The sequence below is a fragment of the Leucopleurus acutus genome, assembly GCF_964270905.1.
Source record: "Leucopleurus acutus genome assembly, chromosome: 7".
In the NCBI taxonomy this organism is placed as follows: Eukaryota; Metazoa; Chordata; class Mammalia; order Artiodactyla; family Delphinidae; genus Leucopleurus; species Leucopleurus acutus.
In genome coordinates this window covers 3,798,841-3,822,876 of record NC_139150.1, presented here as the reverse complement: position 1 = coordinate 3,822,876, position 24,036 = coordinate 3,798,841, and the positions used below count along the sequence as shown (strand labels likewise).

Genomic DNA, 24,036 nt, shown 5'->3' with positions numbered 1-24,036 from the left:
GGTCACAGGTTAGACGCCCAGCACAGACTCATCCTCCTACCCCTAAGGGTGGGGGCACAACACTGAAACAGACGCCACCAAAAGCCACTGGGGACCAGCCCGGCCATGCTAAGTCTGCAGGGACCACGCTGACGCACCAAACTCATCTGGGGTAGGGGCCTGAGCGGGGCGTGGGGACACCCAAACCCAGAGACTTAGGATGTGCTATTTCTAGCCCTTGGAGGGAAGCACAAGAAGCTGCTTTTTAACAGAACAAAAGAACGCTGCTATTCTTGTTCATTCAACCAAATCATAAAATACTTACTTTTTAAAAGTCAATTAAAAAGAACCTTATACATTGACAAGTCATTCACTATTTTCAAAGGATTACAACAGAAGTATAATTTAACAAGAAATTAGTATAGCACTAACAAGTCTACTTAATGGCTCACCTTCACAGCAATATTTAGAGACCAGCAAATAAAAGAAGATATGGTGACCTCTGACCATGTCTACAGTTTAAATATCAAGTCATATAAATTTAGACTAATTGAAGACACTTAATAACCAATGAATAATGAATCAACTCATGAGACTAGCTACAGCAGCTCACATGATCCATAATTAAATTACGAATGTTTGCCAAGTAACTGGAATTCAGATTGAAGAAACAAGATATTAATCAAAAGACTACCATGCAGGCTAAGACATTCATTATTCCTACTAAAAAAGGAATCTACGAGTCTGGAAATAAAGTTTTAAATATATTTAGCTTTTACAGCAAGCACCAAGCCATTTGTTGTGGCGGATATCTAGTAGGAAGAACATACAATACTGGTAGGAGAATCAAGAATCTATAATGAGTTTGGGTAAAAAGGACTAACCCTGATTTTGGTTAACAAAACATTCTTACCGAAGGTTTGAATAACAGTCCGTAAGTAATTTTCAAGGCTTATCTTTTTGGAAAAGATAAGTATTTTGCAATCTGAACTAAACAGTGTGCCTCAAAATAGGATTATATTCTCGTCGATCCATTCACTTAAAAAAATTGTTAAAATTGTTCCTGCTTTTCCTTAACATTAAATGCACATTTTTATGATACCCTACCAATATGACTCCTTGAGATCCACCTCTAGGGAGATTAAAACAGTTACCCTTGTTGGCAGAGACAAAAATCAATGTGCATCGTGCTGTGTCAGATGACTCCAAAGGCACTGCCATTCTGGCACAAACACTACTGGATATTTTCATGTCATATCTCTGTGAGGTACAGGTAGTTCATATTAACCACATTTCCTTATTTTATAGATAGGAAACAAGTCCAGGAACTAAAACAGACTAAGCAAATAACACTGAGTATTTCAGCAAGCCACGGTCAAAACTAAAAGCACAAAGTTCCACTTAGGTTTTGACTCCCTCTGTAGAAAAACACACTACGGTTAGTGCAAAAACGTAGAATGCACCTCAGCTGCAACCAGAACATGCTCCTAGACAGCTGCAAGAGCCTTTCAGCCATTTTTCTATTAGCCAAAAGAGAACTTAGAAATGGGGGTTCCCCCAAGACAAACCAGTATGTTTTCAACAGAGGAAAGGCTAGACAACGATGAAATCAAAAAGGGTTGCAACAGCATAATGTCAACCAATCTGACCGAAATGTTACCACATTTGCTTGGATCAAACATATTGCAATAGTCACAGAGATGCACTGAGAGCTTACTAGGTACCAATTTTGGACTACGTTACATTCGAGAAAAACCAAATGTCCAGAAGTTTTCAAACTCTCAAAGTTAAAATCTAGCTTGCTTGCTTTAAGGTACTCAGAATTTCAGAAATTATATTCACAAAGCTATTTCGTTCAAATCCTTACAAACACTGTACCTTGAGACATTTTAGTAAAGAAGGCAAAAGAGGTGCTTGAGAGAGCTTATGCTTCCAAGACGGCTGCAGCCTCACAACGTGGCCCAGTAACGAGAGGGTGGATAACCGAGAGGCGGCTTTGCCCACGTATTCATTCATTTTGTCCAAGAGGTGCTGAAAATGCACAAGAACAAGAGAAATATATCTCAATAAAGCTGGGAAAAATCAAGGGAACCAAGGAAAACGCACATATGAATGTATGAAGTTCACACAGAGAGGCAGCAGTGATACAGCCCAGTCTCTCAAGTCTTCCCTTTGATGTAAAGAAAGGCTCATGCAGGTAGAGATCAAATTCAAGATTTTTTAAAACCATGCTAGCAAACAACACACTGTTGCATTTGGCCTGAGAGAGGGAAGCCAGTTTGCAACTTCTGAAAGAGGATCCCACAATACAGGTCTATAAGCCGGGGGGAGACTCCTTCATAGGCCCTCTTTCTGTAATACATATAGGCCACTTCTTATAATAACCAATGTTATAATAAGCCTGTGGTAGGTTGTTGAAGCTTCACGGGATCCTGCTGGAAGCAGTTACTTATTGCTCCCATAGCCCAGCCTACATGGATTTGGCCCCAGATATAAATCAGGTAGTAGCAGAAGTTAAAATTCAGCCCAGAGTTAAAAAAAAAACAAAACACCCAAGATGTACTGTAAAAGGCAGACAATGGCAAGGCCTTCAAATCCCAGTAAAGTAAATCACTAACACATACAAACTCAAGACGTACCAAAATTTGTAATTGCAATGCTTTGTTAGCTATTTACCATCAACAAAAATAAAAACAAAACATGAAGGAGTCTTCCAAGTGCCTGGTGCTGTGAAACAGCACTAGTCAATTAGCCCCATTAGTTGCCCACACTTACAGATTCTGCCATATTGATTAAAAGTCTGAAAATCCTACTCAGAGCATGGGTTTAAAGATGGGTACCTTATGGATCAAACTGTCACTATACAATTATAGTTTAGGATTACAGGATTTCTTTAAGCAGAAAGAGCCTTAAAAGCCTCTTGAATATGTTGTATTTTGAAAACTTTTCAGGTAACATAGGTCCTGACAATTGTTCTTATATGTAGTTATAATCTGGGGCCAGTATCATCAATGGCACGCATAAGTTGAAGGAGTGAGCTCTGGACAGACTGTGCACTGGGGCTGCACAGACACTGTCACACCACTCAAATCTCTACCATCAGTTCCAGCAGTTACCTTATCATGTGGCTCTTGCAAGGTAGTCAGGATGTGCAATACAGGCTGAGAATTGGTTTCCAGGTAATAATCCACCAAGGTGTTCACAAGCATCGGACCACGGTCTAAAGAAAGAAAAGGGCAGTTTATAATAATTTCCTTTAACATTCTAAACTTACCTCAAATAGCTGCCTGTCACAAAATCCAGAAAACGTCTCTTTGTATGCTACCCAAAGTTATATGAAGTGTTGTATTTCTGCTTCCTTAAATGAATTTAGGTTTAACAATAGAATAATACCAAGTTTATTTGCCTAAATAGCCGTAAGAGCACATGAAATACTCTCTTCTTTTTTTTTTAATATTAATTTATTTATGTATTTGTCTGCATCGGGTCTTAGTTGTGGCATGTAGGACCTTTCACTGTGGCGCACGGGCTCTCTAGTTGTGGCGCGCAGGCTCAGTAGTTGCGGAGCACAGGCTTAGTTGCCCCGAGGCATGTGGGATCTTAGTTCCCCAACCAGGGATCGAACCCGCGTCCCCTGCACTGGAAGGTGGATCCTTAACCACTGGACCACCAGGGAAGTCCCCTATCTTCTTTTTTTCTTGCTTTTTTAATTACAAAAATAATTCATGTCTATTGTTAACAATTCAAGTTATATGAAAGTACATAACATGCAAATGAACATCTTCCTCACTACCTGCCTCCCAACCCACTCTCCAGAGACAAACACCCTTGGGTTTGGTTCATGTCCTTTCGAAACTTTTCACACTTGTACAATCACACACACCTAGGCCCCATGTCCATATACCCATGGTCTGTGTATCTGTGTTTTTTCCACTCAGCAAGGTGTTGTAGACACCTTTCCATGACAGCATCTATGACTTACTTCATTCTCTTTACTGAGCTCCTTGTTCTCCACTGCACGGCTCTACATAATTAATTTAACCATTCACCTGCTGAAGGATACTTAGGTTTTCCCAAGTTTCCACTACATTTCATTCAAGGCTATAATGAAATACAGATTCTTGTAAGTCTGTAAGCCAAATGGCACACGCTTTTAAGTTGATGACAGATACTCCAAAAGGGCAGAGCACCCATGTATTCGCCCGCTAACAGTGCCCATTTCTATGACCAATATTTGATTCCTGCCAGCCCGGTAAGGAGGAAAGGGTACTGTTTAAATTTATATTTCTCTGATAAAAAGAGAGGTTAGGCATGTTTCATATTAAAAATTACATGTGATTTACAGATGAAATGATATACCTGGGATTTGCTTTAAAATACCTGGGTGGGGGGAAGTCAGGGAGGTAAGATGAAACAGGAAAGGCTGGGTATATGGAGTTCATTATGTGACTCTTACTTCTATGTTTGTGTGTATATTTGAGTATTTCCATAACTAAAAGCTTGAAACACATGTAGAATGTAGAATGAATCCACCGATGTATGCTTTTCCTTGGTGGTTTTAAAGACTCTCTTTAGAAGATGAAAACCAAAATTTATCAGTAGGATTCTAGTCATCTCTAGGTCAATCTCGTCTGATTAGCAGATAAGCTAACCAGGGTACGATTCTGCTTACCAGAATTGAGGTTCTCTTTAAAGACAGCTGTTACATCATCACGCACACTCAGCATGGGGGAATCCAACATGGAGAGGAGCTCCCCAATATTTGCTTGTTGGGCCATTATCTTACACGAATGCGCTGTGCTGGGTCCAGGATGTGTGTTAAAGACTTTGAAGGCTCTTCATTGGTGCCACTACCAGACTGAAAAGAAGAAGAGGAATGGTGTAACAAAATGGCCCCATTTTTCCCCACAAAAAACTACCTGCCAGACAAACTGAGCATATATTTGAAGCAGTGAAAAGTTTGTCCAGAACTTTGCTGATAAAAGAAGCTAGGGCGTGTAAATAATTCTGTCCTTGACAAATTTATGAAGAGGAGTTCTAGGGAATGCAACAGAGAGAAACCTAAAAATAAAAACAATACCAGTTGGAATCATCACAGCAACTTAATAATGGGACTAAATCTAAGTTTTATTCCTACTCTAAGTCTACCTTGGGTTTTGGCTAAGACTATGTTTATGTTTCAAATCAGTGATCTAAAGAGTAGATGAACTATTTTCAGAAAAAGAACTGAAAGCATGCTATCTTCTTCTTGACAACCCCATCAGAGTCTAGAAGTTAGTATGGCCAGTTAGGTCACAAATACATAAACCTCATTTGAACCAGGGATGGTTCCTCTATTTTTAGTGTACGCGCCTCACCCCAGACATCTACCACACACTCAAATGCTGCTAGTTACAGGGAAGTAGGCATGAACGGGGGAAGCCTGCACCTTCAAAAACTCAGTCCTTTATGGCAGTGGAGCAGTCACCTTATCTTTATAGAGAAAAAGCAGCTCATTCTCCAGTGTCACTATACACATTTACAATTATTCATTTCTCCCCACTATGGTCCCTAAAGCTATATTTTCAAAACCAAGTAAAGACAGCTACCATTTATTAGACAGGCACTGCACACCTTTCACAAACATCATCAAATACACTCCTTATATAACTACAGTATGACTGGCTCTTTTGTCCCCATTTTACAGGGAGAGGAACAAAGATCAACGCCATTTGCTTACGGTCAGAAAGCTAGCAGGAGGCAAAGCCAGGGAGAACTGAAATTTGAGCCGGAATCTGCTTCACTCAAAGCACTAAGCCCATAATTGTGACATTAAACTAACTTGTGGTTTTGATCCTCACAGCAACTGTGAGGTAAGCAGATATTATCCTTATTTTACAAATGAGAATATGGATACTCAAAAAGGATAAATAATTTTGCCAAGGTCACACAGTAAAGCAGAACTTAGATGCCTCAGCTCCCAGGCCAACAACAGTATACATCACTGGCAGTCACATCAAAGTATATGCTTATTTTCTATTTGCTTGTCTTTGGGTAAGCTAAAGTAGCAGTTCTCAGGCTTCAGTGTGTCCCAAAACCACCTCGGATCTAACTTCCTGGGCCCATTCCAGAGCTGAATTGTGGGCTCAGGAATATGCATTTTAATAAGCACCCCAGAATAATTCTTATATGGGTGATAAATAAGCCGCACTTGAGAAACACCACGCTAAGGGAAAACTCCGCTAAAGAGTTAAGCTCCTACAAGGATGCCAAATTTAAAGTAGCAATGACCCCTGAAACTGGCGAGTATTAACTTACTATCATCTATGCTCTGGTTTAATTACAACCTGGTGATATTCACTGATTTTGCTCTTGGTGAATCAGAAATTCATTAGCCAGAAAAATCAATTAAAATGTATAAATGTATTTTTGATAGAAAATCCTGATGTAGAAAGTATGATGTAGGAATATAATACAAATTTATATTTACATAAATATAAATCTTACAGGTAAATCATAAAGGAAGTCAATTTCAAAGGACTCAGAAATGTGAGACCATAACTGGTAAGATTTTATTGTAAAAGTTCAAAGCTGAAAACAATAAAATTTCACCTTATTGTGAGATGGATTAAATTAAATTTACAAGCGAAGATAATACCAACCTGTCAGGGTTTATTGTTCACCAAGAGGATTAAATGACACAACGTGTATCACAGTTAGCACAGCACCCGGCACAGATAAACACTCACTGAGTAGTATTCACATATTATCAGAAAGAATACTGGTAAAAATCTTTGGGCCACCACTTTCAAGATGACTGGAATAGCAGATTTATCTAGCTAGCCTCCACATTCATTTCTACTTCGGGTAAATCACAAATGATTCTCAGGCTTAAAAGTAATTTGTCCCTCAGTTTCGTTTTGTTCCAATAAAACTGCTACTTACCCAGTCTCAGGCTAGTGAGACTCCGCGTTTGTCTTCTGTATATTCAGAAGACAGTAATGTCAGAGCTGTCCCTCCAAATGCAGGCAGCCCAGAGCAGAGCGCCATGAGCTCAAATCTAAACAAAGATGGCGCCCATCCAGTCACCTTGGCGATACTCAGGGCTGACCGTCATGGGTCACCTAGCTTGTTTTTCAGATTGTAAATGCAATTTAGGTATAAAAGTCTGATTTCTGGAGCCTACTCTTTCCAGATGCTTTACAGAAAGCAAAAATAAGGTTTTATTCTAACATACATTAGTATCTATTTTTGGCAACAAGCTTTTGTTGCTCTTCTCTCTAGTTCTAAAATTCTACCTTTTAACCATATTTTTTAAACCTCAGAAAAAATATAAATCATGGGCTTCGTGTGGGATTCTTCATTTAAGTGCCTCAAGTTCAAGGATTTTTGACATTCTAAAAAGCCCTCACGGGAGTTCAAGCATAAGCTTTTGGAATTAGTTCCATGATTGGAATATCTCCCCTTTTAAACTTATTCAAATATTTCTTGAGGGACTGAGTGCAGGATGCTAAGTAGGGAAGACAGACTTAGCAAGTGCAATGAAGAACTATATGTACACGAGCAGGAAATGGACATGATTTAGTGAGTACACAAAGGAGGGAAGGGACCAACTTCACCTGGATGTGGTGGGAATGGGTGAGTTGCACACATGTTAAACACACTTTACAGCCTAGAGAAGATAAGGGGAAAGTCCCTGAGAGGTTAGCACCACAGGCACATGAAGCATCCACTTCAGCCATGAAAGTCTCTCTTCCATCTTGGAAGTAACCAAGTATAGAAAATAGACAGGAGAAGCCAAAAGTCAATATTTAGTTAATACATTTCTGTACCCTACACGCCAAAGCAACATTCCATTTAGTTTAATATTATCTTTGGGGCTTCCCTGGTGGCGCAGTGGTTGGGAGTCCGCCTGCCGATGCAGGGGACACCGGTTCATACCCCGGTCCGGGAAGATCCCATGTGCCGCAGAGCGGCTGGGCCCGTGAGCCATGGTCGCTGAGCCTGTGCGTCCGGAGCCTGTGCTCCGCAGCAGGAGAGGCCACAACAGTGAGAGGCCCGCGTACCGCAAAAAAAAAAAAAAATTATCTTTGGCGCCCACAAGCCACAGTACCGCGCTATCGATGATGCTATTTACATTAGGGAGCCATGACTTCCAACGCCCGCCCCGCCCCCACCCCAAGACCTGTCACTCTGATAGTCTCCTGGACCTCAGTAAAAGGCATGGTCGTCAGTCTCTAGCAAACGTCTAGGTGACATCCGTGCTCTTCCACCACTCGTACCCTCACATCTAATCCGCTGGCAAACCCACTGACTTATCCCTTTTGTTGTCACCCCAGCCCAAGCCCCCATCATCCCCCCTTGGAGACAAGGGAGCAGCAGGCTCCCTCACTACCCTCGCCCTACAACTTATCTGCCACCAAACAACCACAAAAGACTCTGAAATAGGGAAATCAGAATCTTTCACTCCCCTGTTTAAAATCATCCAGTGGCTTCCCATGGAGCTAATAAGCGCCAGCTCCCAAGGGGCTGCAAGGCTCCACCAGATTGGGCCAGTTGTGAAGTCCCCATTCCCTCTGCCTCCGTTTCACAGCACTCCACCCCCTCGTCTCTCTGCTCTAGTCTCAGGCTCCTGAAACTCAGGAAAACAGCTTCTTGCTCAGGCCTCTGCACTTGCTGTTGCTCTTCTCCCAGATCCTCGTGTGGCTGTTTCAAGTCTCTGCTCAAAATGTCACACCATCTCTGAGAGGCCTCCCCGACCACCCAATCTAAAGCAACAGCGGGGTTCTTAGTCACCACCTTTGAATAAACCAAACTGAAACTCTACACTGGTAACCAGATTTGAGATTTATGGTTGGAAAATAGAGATTTACCAAAGTTCGATTTTAGTCTCTATACTTGGCCAAAATCTGGCTGCGGCCTTGGTCTTTAGGACTGAAAGCTGAACAATCGCCCACTTCTGCAGCATTTCTGGCATCTCTGACTGTGTATGTGTGACCAACAACTATATGTTAATGTTACCATCATACCTAATCCACATGATGTCAGTATTGCGGACAAGGCATGCGTACAGAAGTACTACTAATATCTGAATAAAGGTAAAAACATTCTAGATGTAACATCTAAGTTTTGTGTTTTATTAAGTTGAAATTCTGTCAATACAATACTTATTTATACATTTATTATTACAAAAATAAAAGCTTCAGTTAACGATGTGATTTTTATGTTCAAAAACAATTAAGAACTTTCAAACAGTTAAATATATTAACTAATATTATGAGTATTAAGAAGGTAGATTCGCTAGATAGCTTTACAAATAACAGTAATTATTCTTTGAGCCAAATGTTTATAAAAATTTTAGTAACACACGGTTAAATAACAGAAATTAAACTATATTTTAATTCTAACTTTTATAGAATTGTTTTATAACATTTATTACGAACAGAATAATCTTTAAGAACTTCACCTAATGTGTAGTCCTGATTTGTAGTCTTTCAAGAAAAAGTCATATTTGGGAATACCTCACATCTTGTGAGGGTGAATTAAAAATAAAATGCCAACCTGTCACCTCAATTTTATGACATGAAAAAAACCCAAAATCACAGTCAACAATATCCATGATAAATCATCTTCAAGCCAAACATAAAGAATATATAGAGGGGCTTCCCAGGTGGCGCAGTGGTTGAGAGTCCGCCTGCCGATGCAGGGGACACGGGTTCGTGCCCCGGTCCAGGAAGATCCCACATGCCGCGGAGCAGCTGGGCCCGTGAGCCATGGCCGCTGAGCCTGCGTGTCCGGAGCCTGTGCTCCGCAACGGGAGAGGCCTGCGTACCGCAAAAAACAAAAAAACAAAAAACAAAAACCCAAAGAATATATAGAGTATGAAGAAAACAATGTTAAGAAAAAATGAAATACTCAAACACATTTTGTACTCACTAATAAAATTTCAAAACAGACTTTACAAAACTGTTTTAAGAAGACAATTTCTTGTAGTTGTGTGTATACGGAGGCTAAAAATTTAATCAAAAAGCTTTTCAAAATGATTGGTATAGGGCTTCCCTGGTGGCGCAGTGGTTAAGTGTCCGCCTGCCGATGCAGGGGACACGGGTTCATGCCCCGGTCCGGGAAGATCCCACATGCCGCAGAGCGGCTGGGCCCGTGAGCCATGGCCGCTGAGCCCGCGCGTCCGGAGCCTGTGCGCCGTAACAGGAGAGGCCACAACAGTGAGAGGCCCGCATACCACAAAAAAAAAAAAAAAAAAAAAAGATTGGTATAGACTGTCAACTATTTTTAGTAGCTGAAGATGAAGGATCCTTGAGGCTTGCCCAAGCTATGAATCCCAGGTACAGGTTCCTTCCAGAAAACAATTTACCAGAAACTCTCCCGAATTACATTCTGCTTTGTCTAAAAAGGTTAGTGATGGGACTAAACGTGGCAGCTGAAGACAAATGTCCTTCCGGTGTCAAACACGTGTTAACCCAGGAGCAATCTAGCGGCTGACACAGCTGACCAATTTGCTAAAATTTCAAATTTTAACAATCTGACTACTAAAACGGAATACAAATGCAATACTGAAAAATGTTTAATAAAATCTGAGATTTGTGGGACTTCCCTGGTGGTGCAGTGGTTAAGAATCCGCCTGCCAATGCAGGGGACACGGGTTCAATCCCTGGTCCAGGACGATCCCACATGCCGTGGAGCAACTAAGCCCGTGCGCCACAACTACTGAAGCCCGTGCGCCTAGAGCCCATGCTCTGCAACAAGAGAAGCCACCGCAGTGAGAAGCCTGCACGCCGCAATGAAGAAGCCCCCGCTTGCCGCAACTAGAGAGAGCCTGTGCGCAGCAACGAAGACCTAATGCAGCCAAAAAATAAATAAATAAATGAATAAAAATTAAAAAAAAAAAATCTGAGATTTGTGATGTGTGATGTTCAGCTTGGGTCTCAATGATTTGATCATGACCATCTGACACTGGGTTCAAATTCATATGCAGTGGATTTCCGACAAAGGACAGGGTGAAGTACACATAAAATATTTTAAAGTAAAAAGTTAAACTTAGAAAGCTTCCCCTACTCGTGAGGGAACAATACTTCCACCTTCCTGTTAGACAGTCTACAATCTGTATTAAGTCCCTGTTTGTGAACAGACACCAATCTTTAAGGCAAAAATCTCCACCTTATTTCACAATTCCTAGGAGGTGAGGTGAGGAAGACAGTGACAGAACACAGCAAATAGCAACCAGTGAGGCATTAAATGAATCCCATTAGCCATCTGTGTATAAAGACAGCAGACCAAACGCTTCCCTATCTCCCCTACACCCTTCCTGCAGACACGGAAAGCTGTTGCACTGCACACTCCTGCCAGTAAACTCAAAATTAGAGCTCAGGGATCAGTCAGGTCACTCAGACTACACTAGTATCCACAGAAATGCCAAAGCCTCAATATTTAGGAAGGATATATTCCAGGGCTCTGAGAATCCTCCAATTCCCAGAAACCACGATAGCATGCAACTCATCCCCAAAAAACTAATTAAGACAATTAATAAATAAAGCCACGTTACAATGTAAATGCTAATTCCTTAGCTCAGGGGTCCTCAGCCCAGGACGTACATTAGAATCACCTGGAGAGTCCACACAATCCTGAGCAGGTTAAGGGGTGGGGTCCAGACAGGACGTCTGGCTTGTTTTATAGGCCTGTGTGGATTGTTAAGGCACAGCCAGGGTTGAGAACCTCTGTGCTAGTTAAATGACTTGCTCAGACACACAGGCTTCGATTTTATCTAGGCGTTAGAACCAAATTCTGCTGCTAGATTGAACTGATTTGAGTCGCAGGTACACCAGGTACTAACTATACAACCTTAGGAAAATTACGTAACATTTCAGAGCCCAACTCCTCATCTGTAAAACGGAGATACACCAAAAGTGTGGCTGTGAAGAACAAAATAAATAACCACAGAATGCACTTAACACCATGCCTGGTACTGAATAAGCAGTTAAAAAATTACCGGTAATTTGACTAATTACTTCACAACACAGAAGGTCTAGTTCCTGGCAAGTAGCTAAAACCATCAACGTTAATCCTGAATGCAAAGAAGTATCTTTGCCCCAGTACAACCACAGACAGGATAAATGATTCTCTTCCACCTTCCCCCAACCACTGGATTGAGTTTGCACCTTACCTGTTCTGGGGACAATTGGTACTTCAGTTTCCAGTGCTGTCAACCTGGTGTCTTTCATGGTCACTGAAGAGAAGAAACACGCATCCGTCAATATCAATCTCACAATGAAGTGAGATCCCAGAAGCAATCAGAGGAAGTTCAGGATTCACTGGCTTCCACCTCTTTCCTACTGCACATCCCTGACAGGTGGCCATCTGGTTTCCGCTGGAATGAACACTTATAATCACTGGGTGCACATGCCTCTCCCCGTCTACATTTCTGAATAGTTGGTTGCTGGAAAATTCTTTATATTGTGCTGAACTTGTAAACTCTGCCTTTTGTTAACTGTCTTTATTAGAGCTATAAACGAATGGGCAGGAAATGCATGGGCAGGATGGGCTCCAGAATTAGAGCTCCGAGTTGAAATCCAAGCTCTGCCACTGAGTAGCTGTGTAACTTTGGGTGATTTATCTTATGTCTCTAATGTCCAACCTTAAATTACGTCACTGTACAGTGAGAAGAACGGTGGCGTCTACCTCCTAAGGCTGCCTCACTAATCCAGGAGAGGAACGCCCATAGCCCTCGGCACGGTACGTGGCACAGAGAAACCACCCGAGGAGCCCGAGAGGAAGAGCAGCGCCAGGCACGAAGCGCTTGGTGGGTCCGCATCACTTCAAACCCACCACGCCCCCTCCCTCCCCACGGCCCTGCCCCACTAGCCGCACAGTCTCTCAGGCAAGCCACACACGTCCCCACTTCAGGACCAGGTACATGTTGTCCCTGTGCCCAAGGGACTCTACCTCTGCCCCCTCCCAAGCTCAGTCTTCACCCTGAAAAACCTCAGCTTAAACATGCGCTTCATCAGAGAAGCTTTCACTTCCCTCCACTCAGGACCAGACCAGGTCAGGCCCCATCACATACTCTCAGCAGCCTGTATTTCTTGGTGTCACGGACCACAACCGACTAAGCAAGTGTAATTAGTCACTGAATATGTCCCCCTCACCAGAACAGCAGTTCCAGCCAGGGAGAGACAGGGGCCTCTCCAGTACTGTGCCTCTTGCAGCTGCCACAGTGCCTGGGACTTGTTCACTGAATGATTAGGAGTTAAAATATTTCTTAAATAAATGTACAAAGTTGAATTCTGCCTTTGAAACCACACAACCTTAATCTAATCCTTCTACATGACAAGCATAAAATATTTGAGAACAGCTATCATTTCTCCCTATTTTCTTTCCCTTTTTGCCCTGCTTTCTACCTAAATTACCTCATATTAAATATCCTTGTTAAATATGAGTATATGTAAATACATTCCAGTTTGCTTTTAAAATGTGGGCCCTTCAAACTACGTTTAGGTACAGCCTGATCACTAGATTGTAAGCTCCATGGGGACAGGGACCCAGGGCCTATTGCAGCATCTGGCACACAAGGGGCAAATATACCCCGTTCAAGTCAACAAAGATTTCATCAGCTTCTTTGGTAGCCATTCCAGGGTTGAATACAGACATGAAAAGCTGAACCTCATACACTATATATGCCTAATTACACTGAACACGGAAGAGGTGGGAAACGAGACGTTCCACATACAGTCCTGGTCAAAGTTGAACTAGTGTGTTGAGCAGCTCTCTAACAATTAAAACCTCTTGCTCCAGATGACGCGGTAATTATACTTCCCTGTAGAACACATTCTAGGCACTAACGCCGTTAACTGTGGTTCTCAGTGGCATACTGCAAGTGTGTGCAGAGCTGGAAGGCGGGCTGGCTTTCCAAAAAGGCCAACGAAACCATTCACACAGGGGGTGCTTGCCCAGCCACAGTCACTCAACCAAAAGAGCTAGAATTAAAACACTGGAGCCTCTAGTCTTTAGAATCTTAACTTCAGCTGTTACTCCACTGAGTCATGTAGACTTCCTCTTGCAATTAATCCCAGTTGGATCTTTTACCTGAAAAGGAATATCTAAGGCAAGGGTAAAATTAGGATGTATACACGATGAGATCTTATAGCCTGCCTAGCCAGGATCACTGTCCTATATAAAGGAACTGGCATAGGAAATCAGAATGTTTTTTGTCCAATGCTTGACATTAAGACTTCTTACCTTCTTTATTGCTATGCTAAAAAACGGTAATGGTGATAAATGTTGGCCAGTCAGGGGCTACCTGGCATTATTTATTTTTTTAAGTGTTTACTTATTCATTTATATTTAAATCCTGCCCTATGGAGGTACTACTAGGTAAAACCATGCAACCTGTGAACTTCCTGATCAGAAGCGAGGAACGGAGAAGACCCTCTTCAAAAATGTGTACCCTTGAGGGGTATGGATGGAAACACCTGTCAGAGCATAACAGGGCCAATCCATGTTCTTATCTTCAAAAGCCAAATTAGAAAAGAAACATGCCCTCAGATCTGGACTCTTCCTCTTGGACCCAAAAGTTGTATTCTCATCAGAAAGCAACACTGTAATTGCCCTTCTACGAGTCTTTTTGAATAATAAAGGGTAGGTTTGGGGAAGATGACAGCTCTGTGCTTTAGTGTTTTGAGATTAAGCAGAAGGAATATAGGTCAACTTGTTTTCACATTTCACCTTCATTTCATTCTGTAGGTGTTTACAGAGCGATGGTGTGTATATGTGGGGTACACACAAACTCCAGCTCAACAGCCATGTAGAGATGTCATTAGCAGGACTTGTACACATTTTTTCACACATCTCTGTCCTAGGCAAGATGCATTACGAGGCATGAGAGACCTGAGAGCTGTAATATACCTTTATGAAATACTATTGGCAGGTACCTAAATGCCTTCACGAAGTATTTTATCTGAAAATATCAGCTGAATATTCAGACTTTTGGAAAATCAGTGTTGTGTGTGGCCTTCTATCCCCTAGGACTCCTCAGAACTCCAAATCACATAAAATACGTAACTGCATATCACATCGCCTAGATAATTTTGTGCAACTTTTCTATGATGTAAAAACACAACTACAGGTATAAACGAAAGCAGATGTCTCTTCACTGTAACTTGTTTTCTGTACTGAGGTTTTTATCTAAAAGTTCAAAGACAATTCAGATACAGGTTCAGGCATAGATAGACTATTTCATTATCAAGTACAGTATAAGTAGAACAGAAACATTACACAGATAATACAGATAATAATAATATGTCAATAACACACTACTGGGATTCCCTCGTGGCACAGTAGTTAAGAATCTGCCTTCCAACGCAGGGGACATGGGTCCGAGTCCTGGTCTGGGAAGATCCCACATGCCGTGGAGCAACTAAGCCTGTGTGCCACAACTGCTGAGCCGACGTGCCACAACTACTGAAGCCCACACGCCTAGAGCCCGTGCTCTGCAACAAGAGAAGCCACCACAGTGAGAAGCCCATGCACCACAACGAAGAGTAGCCCCGCTCGCAGCAACTAGAGAAAGCCCACGCACAGCAACGAAGACCCAACACAGCCAAAAATAAATAAATAAATAAATTTATTAAAATTAATAATACACTACTACACAATTATGTTTGGCTCAGCAATGCTCAGGTGATTTCTTAGAGTAATATTCTATCAAGTGAATAAAGTTGCCTTCAGCACAAATGCATCCAAAAAAGGTAAGATACAAGCTCCAATTCACTCTTCCTACCAATGCACAGAAGGAAAGAAAGGGGTAGGAAATACCACTCAGTGTGTGAAAGTAAAACAGCTGGTAGCAAAACCTGCCAAAATGTGTAGTCACGTGTGATTTACATGGTCTCAGTAGTTGTGGTCTCTCTCAAGGTTGTATAAACAGGGGCAGGGGAGCTCCAGATTCTCCACTCTGAACTTTTGCCATGAGGGACCTGGAAGGACAATTCGCTGAAGCGTATACCTACCCTATTTCAGAGGTAAATCCTCTAGTAACTTGCCTGCAGGGACAGAGCTTGATTTCGGTAAGGTGTAGCTCTTCTATAAATAATGTTTCTTATGTTTTAACTTTCTATTAGCATGAACAAAATTATTTACCAAGAAAATAAACCAAATATCATGTATGTTTCAAAAACAGAGCTTCCCTTAAAAGAAATCTGAGAGGGGCTTCCCTGGTGGCGCAGTGGTTGAGAGTCCGCCTGCTGATGCAGGGGACGCGGGTTTGTGCCCCGGTCTGGGAAGATCCCACGTGCCGTGGAGGGCTGGGCCCGTGAGCCATGGCCGCTGAGCCTGCGCGTCCGGAGCCTGTGCTCCGCAACGGGAGAGGCCACAACAGTGAGAGGCCCACGTACCAAAAAAAAAAAAAAAAAAAAGAAATCTGAGGGAAACTGTTAAGATTTCTTTAGGTTTCAAGTTCACAAGACTAAAACAGAAATATCCTAGGGAATAAAGGCACAGGGTTTGATAGTCTAGGACTAACACATGTGGTTCTCAAATGTGGTCCTCACACCAGCAACATCAGCATCACCTGGGGATTTGCTAGAAATGCAAATTCTTGGGCCTTGAGCCTTGGTGGTCAGAGGCCTCTGAATCTAGGAGTGGGTCTTCCTGGCGATTCTGATGCCCACAAGAGGTTGAGAACCACTAGTCTAGGAAGAAGGATGAAGGCAAGAAATATTAAAAATATATATTTTATATACACTTTTGAGGTTCTAAAGGAAAAAAACAGTGCATAAACCCTGGGGAAAAAAGCCCAATGGAATTCTGCCAGGTGCTAAAGGTACACACAGACCGAATGCCAAGCTTGACAAGCATTTAGCAAGTTACACACCTGAGTTCTCCACTTATAATTTTTTTTTAATGTGGCACCTAAGGTTGATCTCCCAGTGAAGTGTAAAGAACCTTTCAATATAAAAGTTTAAGAAAATGATTTATAATACAAACAGTACATAGTCCATCTTTAAAAGACGTGGGCCTTTCCCATCTACTGTTTTGTTTGTTGTTTGTTTCTTTTTTAAAGCCCAAGTCCATTTTTAAGAGCAGTAGTCTATCTAGAATGATCAGCTGGGCTTTAGGCTGGGTCTGTAAAGTTCCTGAAGCCATATCCAGAATTTCATATCTGTATGAATTTTGTTCTTGGTGCTGATGGGACAGAAAACGATATTTGGTCCACAGCTTCCCACAAATCCTCAGAGGGTAACGGAGGCCCCCCCAAAACTTAAGAACCATTGACCTTTGAGTTAGTTTATGAGATCAGCAGTTCAGACAATTTATCACAGTGCAAGATTAAATGTGTGTGTTCTGGAGTCAACCAACAGGGCTCAAATCCCAGCTCAGCCACCAAATAAGTGACCTTAAGCCTCAGCGTGCTCATCTCTCTCTCCCGCCCCTTAAGGCTGTGGGAAGAGCTAACAGGATCACGCATGTAAAAAACATAGCACATTGTTTGGCACTGTGCCAATAAATATAAACTTTATTATAACAATATTACTACTAAACAAAATGGGTACATAAGCCTTAGAAGTCTACATTTAATAACTTATACTTGAAACACTGATACAGTCATCCTGTAGCTTAAAATGGATACACTTCATGTTTGTTGCTGTACTCGTGTGCTCTGTGGAACTACTCAGAGCAGCACAGGTCTTAACAACTGCAGACATTACGGTCACCACATCTGTTTTTTCTTACCACGGCCCATTGTGTCCTCTATCACCGACCAAAGGGTAAAGTTGTCCCTTGTTACTCAAACACTTCTTGGCTTCTATTGCCATTATCTTTACTCTAGAAAGTGACCTGTGAATTCTAGGCCAGTAACTACCATGTCTTGCTCTGTATCAAAGCTAGGTTTTTAGGGCACTTTACTCATTAGATGACAATCTGAATCCATTCAACCTTAAAAAGTGTTCTATAACCTTTTGCTACTTCCCTGTATAGAACAAAAGTTAGTACTGCACAAGAGAATGGACAAGAAGAAATTAGCAAGGTCCTGGGATTACATATGTTTCATATATACATATTTTTTTAAATTCTCCCCCTCCCAAAAATAGACACTAGACATTAAATTACTAATGTCTAGGAACTACACGCTTAATAAGTAAATCAGAAAAAGAATAATCTAAAATTGCTGATGGTAATTTTAAACCAATTTAATTGGTCTAAAACCTTTTTCAGACCAATAGAAAAAATCAGTATTTCATGCAAACTAAACACTGAGGGGGGAAAATTCAGTTTTTGAGTATATGCTAATTATAAATATATATGTATTTTTAAAGCAAAAAGCTCGAGATTTAAATGCTATCGAGTATACTTTTCTTTCATGCTTGCAGCTACTTAAATGACAAACAAAACTAATCTCTCGAAGAGAGATTTATAATATGAGGAACTTTTAAGGAATACCTTCTTAAAAATGTGATATAAAGGAAAGGATAAAAACAGGTCGCGCTAAAGGTCATCCATTTGCTCAGTTATTATAAAGCCATTAACACTTTGATTCAATCAATGTAGAATCTTTAACTGAAGCCCCAGAAGGACTTGAAATCTCAGAAATTTAGACTTTGAAATACTCATTTACAATCCAACTCTCTCATTTCACAAATGAATAAACTGAAGCTCAGAGAACTTAGTGGCTTGTTAGAAGTCGAAAGCTATCTGACTTCTAGAAAAGCTTGAAATGGTTGATGTATTGCTGTATTTGGCTCATCTGCAGCCAAGAATATCCAGTTAATTCCAGAAAAAGTTAACTTTAGTCTACCATGGCCCTAAACCCGGAAAAGAACCATACCTGTACCTTAACAAACTCTGAAAGAAGACAGATCTGTACGATCAAGTCAGCTGTAATTCAGAGCCCCAAACTTACCCACCACTATATACACCAGAGGTTAGAAGCTATTTTAAGAAATGCCTCTGCAATAAATTATAAATTAAAAGAAAAATAGCCAAAGTGGCTACTTTAGCCACTGGTCCGCAACCCCTGGTGCACATCAGAATCACCCATGACTTCTTCCAAAATACACTTAAAGACCAAATATGCAAATCTACCTACTACGAGGCCAGATACCTGTGCATGAAGGTTCTGATGGACGTTACTGTTAGAGATCTCTCGTTTCCGGTAATTTCATTACTCTATAAACATCCCATAGACAGGCATGTATTTGATTTGTCCTAGTAAGACTGTTCAGTTTCACCTCACAAATGAAAACAGGTATGCACAGAAGGCATCTTATTACACCCGGACAGCAGCAGCATGGGACATCTTTGCTCTCAAGAAACCAGTGAGGAAGAGTACAACTGAGTCACAGGATTTGAGACACTCCAATTTCATGAAAACAAGTAAGAATGCGTGTAGTTGCCTAGGAATCTGTCTAGCTAGGCAATTAGGAACATCCCAGAGTCTTTATGACACCAGGAAATGCGTGAAGCAAAGAAAGCTTACATCGTTCGCCCTTCCATGCACGTGACGTAAGAGCGTCTGGGTAAGATATATAGTTTGGTAAGAGGATAGTTTCCATTGACACCCTCTATAAATACCCCTTAAGTTTACACCAGGTGGTTAGAGGGCGAACCTGTGACTCCCCAGAGAAATAGCAAAGAATCTGTCCGTGTTTCTGAGGCACCTCATTGGCCTGATGCGTGACTGTTAAAGGTGCATTTCCCCACTCAACCCTGCATCAGTTTTCACACGTGCATGTTCCAGGTTTACTCAGGAATGGGCAACTTAAGAATCACAGGTGGTTGCTCTGTAAACCAAGGGCTCCCACAACGGTTGGTTTTAGGACGCTTCTCGAAATTTACAGCTCCACTTTGCCTGCACGTGTGAATTCAGACGACTCCAAGTTGATCCCCAAATTATAAACCGATGGATCTCAGAAGAGTATTATTCTATTTCAGTACTTTTACAGCTTACGCTATGTAAAATGAAGGGCTATTTCCATGCTTTCTATAAAAAAAACCCAGCAAAGATTTTAGCACGACTTCTTTCTGCAGTAAACGCGTGAGTTTTATGAAAACATCAAATACTTTCCGGCGTAATTTCGACTAACATGTTTACAGGCACAACCCTGCCACCCCCAACAAAAGCTAAGGTATATAAGCAAGAGTGTCCCTCCTCAAAATTAAAGACACACACACACACACACACACACACACAGGCACTTATGCACAGACCTCGGCCAACTGATTAATTCTAATCACCTACTTAGAATGACGGGCCAGCTTTGATCAAATAAGAGATAAATGAGAGAGTCATAGGTGTACAAACAGAGACAGGAGCACAGTCTGGGAGGCAGTCAGACCCCAGTTCCAGTCCTGGCTCACATAATCCTAGAGGGGTGACCTTGGGCAACGGACCCTCATCTCTCGGGGCCTCAGTTTCTTCATCTGAGAAATGGAGGCGTTAAGAGTGGCTGCCTTTCCCCTTTGTCTCGAGGGCTACAGGAGAGGATGAGTGCAAAGCACTTGCACAGCGAGCGCCCCATAAACAAGCTGCTGCTGTCGAGAGGACCGCGCCCCCTCCAAAGCCTCCCCCCACACCCCCAAATCCAAAGCACACGAAGCAAAACTCTTGCAAAGGAAACACAAAGAAACGGCTTTCATTCTCAAAGGGCTCTCTGACTGCGGGCTCCTCATCCTCCAGTTCCTCAAATGAATGAATGAGCGTCTAGGAGTGGCTCTACAAATAGCTGTCTCTTAAGAATCACCTCTGCTGACTCGAAAGCAACTGTCTTTCACCGTCGATTAAATACCCACGAGCACACCCGGAGCGACGCGCTCGGTCATGCAAATTTCAGCGGAGACACCGCGTCCAGGCGGGTCCTTGATGCCCACAGGCAGCCTCCATTCATCCCCCGCCCCCCCAACCCCTGACCCCCCTCAACAAGCCCGGGCGCCAGCCCCGCCGCCCGGCCCCGCCCTCCAGCCGAGGGTCTCTCCCCCGCTCTCCGCACCCCGCGGGAACCTGTCACCCCACCCAGCGAGGGGCTGGCGACCAGGCCCACCTCACCCCTGCCCTCGGCTCCGCGGTGCGGGGGTGCAGCCGCCCCCTCCGTCGCCGAAGAGGGGCGACGTGCCGGCCGGGGCCGCCTCTCCTCCCCAGAGACCCGCCAGCCTGGCCGGGCCCCGCCGGAGACAGAGCGTAATAAGAGGGAGGGGAAAGCTCTCCGAACCCCCCTTCCCGGGTCCCTTCTCCGGCAAGAGAGCCCCTTGCCCCAGCCCCACAGGGCCTCCCAGACTGAGGCCATGGTGCCAGGACTGCCCTGAGAAGCCCCCATGAAAGGGAGGGGGCGACACCCTCATCCTCACACACCGTCTCCTCCCCCTCAGCTGTTTACCTCACAGCTCCTCCAGCCTACAGGGCGCCGCCATCTTGGACGTACAGCACCTCCCCCCCGTCGTGAAATGACCGCGGCCGCTGCAGCCTCCGCCACGAAAAAGAGTCCCAGCGGGGTCTCGCCCCCCACCCCGTCGAACCCGACGACAGATGACGGCGGTCGGCAGCACCTTTGGAAGGAAGGGGAAGTTCTGCTCATTACTGGTGATGCTAACCAGTCGAGGAAGAACCAAGGAGAGTTTGTAAGGTTGGGGGGCGGGGACGGGCGGAAGGATTCCGAAAGGGAGCCGCTAAGAGGTCTTGTGACTGCGAAGGAGGCAAAAAGAAGGGCCGGCGCGGCGGGAGGAGCTACGCGAGAGAGCGAGGGGCGGGGCGGCGGGCCGGGCCGGGCCGGGCAAGAGGCGTAAACAAGTTGGCCCGGCTGGGTGTGGTTGGAGTGCCTCACGCCTTGCGGAGGTTCCTTCTCCGCTCGCAGACCCGGTTGCCCCTTCCAGGGTCTCCGTGTGCCCGGCCGCAGAGCTGCGTTCATGTTTCCCGAAGAGCCCGTAGGGCCCCTGTGGGCGAAGGGTCTGCTGTGGAGCCTTGGCGGAGTGGCAGCTCATCTGCGGAAAGAGAAAAGCTGCACCAGGGCAGCCTTCTTGCCTTCGCGGAGTATTTACAGAAGCCCACCTCTGGGCCTACGGAGACCCACAGTGGCTTCTGCCCTCAGGTTGCTGGCGTTTCAGAGCTGGTCGCGACGTCTATGGAAAACCACCCTGATCAGAGCAGGCAGCTTTAACAGCAGAACCCCTCAGTTCAGTTCCTGCTCCGCTGCTTCCTAGCAGTGTAAACCCGGGCAAGTCTGGAAGGCCCTTGAGCCTCAGTCTCTTCCTCTGTGAAATGGGCATAAGAACAGGAGTGAAGTGAGGATTCAGGGAGAACAAGTATGGAGAGTGTTTAGCACGGCGACCCGCGCCGAGTGAATGCTTGAAGGACGATGGCCCTTATCAGAGGCAGGGGATAGTAGACGCTGTGACTGGTACAGAGCAGCCTGAGAGAGGCCGCAGCTCAGCTGTGGTGTCTGAAAGGCTTTCTGAAAGAGTGAGCATCCCGCCGGGTTTTAAAAGAAAGGTAGGTTTCATGAAATAGGAATGGGAGAGGCGTTTGGGAAGAAAAGAACTAAAGTTTGGGGCTTCCCTGGTGGCACAGTGGTTGGGAGTCCATCTGCCGATGCAGGGGATGGGGGTTCGTGCCCCGGTCCGGGAGGATCCCACATGCCGCGGAGCGGCTGGGCCCGTGAGCCATGGCCGCTGAGCCTGCGCGTCCGGAGCCTGTGCTCCGCAACGGGAGAGGCCACAGCAGTGAGAGGCCCGCGTACCGCAAAAAAAAAAAAAAAAAAAAAGAACTAAAGTTTGGAAAGAAAAGAACTAAAAGAAGCAAGTGCCTGCCGGGCCGGGGGAGTTATGGAAATAACACGTTTGGTCATGGGAACTAGTTGGGTCACGAGGCAAGGCGGCATATGGCTTAAGGGACCTGCTGTGTGAGCGGCTAGCGCGTTGGGTGCTGTCAGAATTCCAAGAGGCCCAGGGGGGTCGGCTACTGTTAGTCCGTGGGTTGCCTTTGTGAGAATTAAAAAAAAAGGCACTCCTTCTGGGCCCATAGCCCACGTGAGCAGAGCCCGGGCTGTATTTTGGCCTCTACCCGCCTACCCGCACCCACACTCCTCCTGGGGACCCTTGAGCCGTGCACATCCTTTATAATCATTCTGGCTTCTGGGGGAAGTGAGCATTGACCTGGAAATTCCACCAGCCTAACACACCATGGAGGCAGCTGGGGGAAGCCAAGAGGTCGTGATTCAAACAGACGAGAGCGCGAAGGCAGGTTTCTGCCATCGTGCTGACTGGGTGAGCCTTAGTTTCCTCATCTGCAGCATAGGGGTCATAATAATGCCTACCTAATGGGGATTTGGGGTGGATTCAATGAGACGTTAAGATGTCACCAGCATAGCACCTATGTCAATAAATGTTAGTTTTGTTAATTTGTTAACTGCACTCACAGTCAGCATGCAGCCACTGCCTGGAGTCAGGCCACCCGGTGCTGACTTCCGTGTAGTTACCCAGCATAGTCGGCTCGGGGCCCAGAGATGGAAAGTTTGGGGGAGAAGGGGCGGGGCGGTCTGGGTTCAGGAACAGATTCCTGCCTTTGCGTTAGCACCATGGCAGGAACTCAGGCCCATTCTGAGACCACCAGTGATTGGGAGAGTTAGGTTAAGGGATGGAGTCGGGGGATGGGCACTGCTCCAGAGCTCCAGCCCAGGAACCCCCCTTCCCTACCCACAGTCTTCCTGGGCTCCGTGATCTCATTCTGCTGGAATGCTCTCCTCCGTGGAACGGAGCAATGTTACAGGAGCCTCCTCAGCTCCTGGACCTCAAGGGGGCCATAACCACGCTGTTACTGTTTATACAGTGTCTGGAAGAAGAATGGTAATTCTCTCAATATGGACCACCAGGGGCTGTGAGAAGAAGCTGGGAAGAAAGGCAGAGGCAGCCCTGCCACTGTCTCCGTCCACTCCCCAGGGGCTGCCTTGCTATTTTCTGCTTTACTGAGGTTGAGTTTTGTCATTGGCTAAATAGACGTTAATCAGACCACTACCTTCCACGTACCACCCTGGAGCCTCCCCATGGCAGGGGCTTCCTGACTGGGCTTTCTCCAACTGATGT

The 24,036-nt window shown here is 44.3% G+C and overlaps 1 protein-coding gene across 1 annotated transcript in view; it reads right to left on the bottom strand.

The window, feature by feature from the left end:
• The window catches only part of TSC1 (TSC complex subunit 1), a 44,195-nt gene extending 22,833 nt beyond the window's left edge, over positions 1-21,362 (bottom strand). The window contains exons 1-5 of the mRNA XM_082842499.1: positions 21,339-21,362; positions 12,137-12,199; positions 4,652-4,837; positions 3,096-3,199; positions 1,858-2,010 (exon numbers count right to left, since the gene is read on the bottom strand). Of these exons, the coding sequence (XP_082698625.1) occupies positions 1,858-2,010; positions 3,096-3,199; positions 4,652-4,757 (363 nt within the window). The 5' untranslated portion in view covers positions 4,758-4,837; positions 12,137-12,199; positions 21,339-21,362. The remainder of the gene's footprint in view (positions 1-1,857; positions 2,011-3,095; positions 3,200-4,651; positions 4,838-12,136; positions 12,200-21,338) is intronic.
• Positions 21,363-24,036: the final 2,674 nt, after the last annotated feature.